Source organism: Oreochromis niloticus, linkage group LG15, assembly GCF_001858045.2.
Source record: "Oreochromis niloticus isolate F11D_XX linkage group LG15, O_niloticus_UMD_NMBU, whole genome shotgun sequence".
Taxonomy (NCBI): Eukaryota; Metazoa; Chordata; class Actinopteri; order Cichliformes; family Cichlidae; genus Oreochromis; species Oreochromis niloticus.
Genome location: NC_031980.2, coordinates 26,545,274 through 26,548,738, shown reverse-complemented (window position 1 = coordinate 26,548,738; position 3,465 = coordinate 26,545,274). Strand labels below are relative to the sequence as shown.

General features: G+C 37.1%; 1 protein-coding gene across 1 annotated transcript; it reads right to left on the bottom strand.

The window, feature by feature from the left end:
• Nucleotides 1-731: 731 nt before the first annotated feature.
• On the bottom strand, nt 732-2,178 carry LOC109194756 (trace amine-associated receptor 1-like). Its single transcript, XM_019345525.2, has 2 exons — nt 1,192-2,178; nt 732-924 (listed from the first exon to the last, which is right to left on the bottom strand). Exons 1-2 carry the CDS (start codon nt 1,674-1,676, stop codon nt 732-734), a joined length of 678 nt encoding a protein of 225 aa, XP_019201070.1. The 5' UTR covers nt 1,677-2,178.
• Nucleotides 2,179-3,465: the final 1,287 nt, after the last annotated feature.

Below are 3,465 nucleotides of genomic sequence, written 5' to 3'. Positions count from 1 at the left end.
TAATGAAAACAGACTTTTTGGATTAATTTAGTGTAAGCAATGAAAAATGTCACCATCCTAAGGCAGTAATAATGGGAAAACATCATGTCACTACTGTTGTTGCTCTGTTATTGTTTTCTGCTTCAAACATCTTTACCTGTGTACAAGCAGACAAGCTTAGGGAATAAAGATTTAACAGTCATTCACACCTTTAATTAGGGACTCTGTGTTGTCGTGTTTCACTTACACAGTACACACAAGGGAAGTGGACTAAATACCTGTAATTACAGACAAGCAGACAAGCTTAGGGAATAAAGATTCAACAGTCATTCACACCTTTAATTAGGGACTCTGTGTTTTCGCGTTTCATTTACACAGTACACACTTAATTTAAAAAAAAAACAGAGAGACAGAATTATTATAACAATTATGTACATGTTTATTGTAACATTATATGCTGTTTGTCAACAAGGTCTTCTATAAGGGCAATACAGAAGTAGTAGTAGTGGAAGAATGATCATATGTTTCATGCTCACTTTTAACAGCCATTCAATAAATCTTCATATTTTATAGAAACTTGATAATTACATGAATAAGCTCATTAACAGTGTACTGATAAAATCTGTACATAGGCATTTCTGTGCATAGTGACAGTTGACTTACATAGTTGAAACTGTAATGAACAACACAGAGAAGATCAACTGTGGTGATATTTACTCTTACTGATATAATTCATAATATATATATAGCTGTCAGTGTAGTTTTATGTTAGTAACATCACCTTGAAATATTTTTCCAGAAATGATCATTTTAAAAGCTCTTCTAAACCAAGTGTAAAAGAAAGCATAAATAAAGGGATTGAGCATTGAGTTAGAAAGTGAAAACCAGTTAAATGGTTCAAGAAGCACATAAAGTATAAAACTATCCAGAGGATAAAATGAATAACTAAGAAAAACAGGAACCCAAAAAATTAAAAATATTCCAATAACTATGGTCATTGTCTTTGTGGCCTTTCTCTCCTTACTGAAAACTGCTTTAGACTTTGTGTTCTGAGAAGTTTTATTATGGATGCTGCGTGCCTGCCTCAGTGCAACAACAAGAATTTTGCTGTACATGGACAGTAAAACTATTGTTGGGATATAATATCCTACCATTGATGTGACAACGAGAGTGAAAGTGCAACTTGTGTCACATTCGTCTGGAATAAAAAACATCAGGAAGACAAAAGTTCCACTTAAGATAGCAACAGCCCAGCTTCCAAGGCCCATCTTCACAGCAACACAATCAGTTATTTTAGTTTTATATATCAGAGGGTGGCAAACAGCATAATATCGATCAACAGAAATACAGCACAAATTTAATAAGGAAGATACACTTATTGTTATATCAAAAGTGTTTCTTAAGTTGCAAAAGAAATTCTTTATATACATACATGGCTTTAGAGAGAATGTCATGCTCAAAGGAAATATTAAAGCACCAATTAGTAGATCAGCCACAGCCAGAGAGAGGATAAGGTAGTTAGTAGGAGTGTGGAGATATCTAAAGTAAATGATAGAAATTATCACAAGAAGATTTCCACATATTGTAATAAGCATTAATGAGATGAGGACAACATATAATAACACACATAATTTGTTCTGTTGTGAATCGCAGAGAAGGAAGCTCATAGTATTAACAGTCAGATTAAATGACTCCATGACTCCATGTCACAGCCCTGAAACAAGTTTCAATTTTCAGCATTCAAAAAAACATTTCTTTCTCTGTTCTCATGAAAAAACAAACAAACAATATGCATTCTTCAGGTTGTCTACATACCTGTATGATGAGTGTGTTGAGTGTGTCTAACACTGTTAAGAGACTTTTAACATGACAGTCACATGACTGTAACATTTCTCAGCTAATTAGAATAACTAATACATTATGTGCTTGTCCAATTAAAAGTGAGAAACGTATGCCCGTTGCTGACATCACAAGTAGTGATGAATTTGTATGTGTGTTTATGCTTGATTTGTATCATCATCACAAATTAGATGAACTGGCAATAACTATTTGTGGCCACTTCCAATAAAAACAAGTTGTTTTTAAGCAGATAGTGTACAGTTGACCTTTTTCATTGTTTGTTAACACCTGAGCACTGATAGCACAACATCTGCAGACACTATAGAAAAGCATGTCCATAATGATGAGTGCTACAGGGAGTGCAGAATTATTAGGCAAGTTGTATTTTTGAGGAATAATTTTATTATTGAACAACAACCATGTTCTCAATGAACCCAAAAAACTCATTAATATCAAAGCTGAATGTTTTTGGAAGTAGTTTTTAGTTTGTTTTTAGTTTTAGCTATTTTAGGGGGATATCTGTGTGTGCAGGTGACTATTACTGTGCATAATTATTAGGCAACTTAACAAAAAACAAATATATACCCATTTTAATTATTTATTTTTACCAGTGAAACCAATATAACATCTCCACATTCACAAATATACATTTCTGACATTCAAAGACAAAACAAAAACAAATCAGCGACCAATATAGCCACCTTTCTTTGCAAGGACACTCAAAAGCCTGCCATCCATGGATTCTGTCAGTGTTTTGATCTGTTCACCATCAACATTGCGTGCAGCAGCAACCACAGCCTCCCAGACACTGTTCAGAGAGGTGTACTGTTTTCCCTCCTTGTAAATCTCACATTTGATGATGGACCACGGGTTCTCAATGGGGTTCAGATCAGGTGAACAAGGAGGCCATGTCATTAGTTTTTCTTCTTTTATACCCTTTCTTGCCAGCCACGCTGTGGAGTACTTGGACGCGTGTGATGGAGCATTGTCCTGCATGAAAATCCTGTTTTTCTTGAAGGATGCAGACTTCTTCCTGTACCACTGCTTGAAGAAGGCGTCTTCCAGAAACTGGCAGTAGGACTGGGAGTTGAGCTTGACTCCATCCTCAACCCGAAAAGGCCCCACAAGCTCATCTTTGATGATACCAGCCCAAACCAGTACTCCACCTCCACCTTGCTGGCGTCTGAGTCGGACTGGAGCTCTCTGCCCTTTACCAATCCAGCCACGGGCCCATCCATCTGGCCCATCAAGACTCACTCTCATTTCATCAGTCCATGAAACCTTAGAAAAATCAGTCTTGAGATATTTCTTGGCCCAGTCTTGACGTTTCAGCTTGTGTGTCTTGTTCAGTGGTGGTCGTCTTTCAGCCTTTCTTACCTTGGCCATGTAAGAAAAGAGTATTGCACACCTTGTGCTTTTGGGCACTCCAGTGATGTTGCAGCTCTGAAATATGGCCAAACTGGCGGCAAGTGGCATCTTGGCAGCTGCACGCTTGACTTTTCTCAGTTCATGGGCAGTTATTTTGGGCCTTGGTTTTTCCACACGCTTCTTGCGACCCTGTTGACTATTTTGAATGAAACGCTTGATTGTTCGATGATCACGCTTCAGAAGCTTTGCAATTTTAAGACTGCTGCATCCCTCTGCAAG

What these genes read in the sequence shown, in the direction of transcription:
- LOC109194756 (XM_019345525.2), bottom strand. Translation starts at nt 1,676, where the DNA reads ATGGAGTCATTTAATCTGACTGTTAATACTATGAGCTTCCTTCTCTGC. An exon ending in GGAACTTTTGTCTTCCTGAT is followed by an intron (nt 925 to 1,191) that starts GTTTTTTATTCC and finishes TGTTTTTCTTAG; the next exon opens with TTATTCATTTTATCCTCTGG.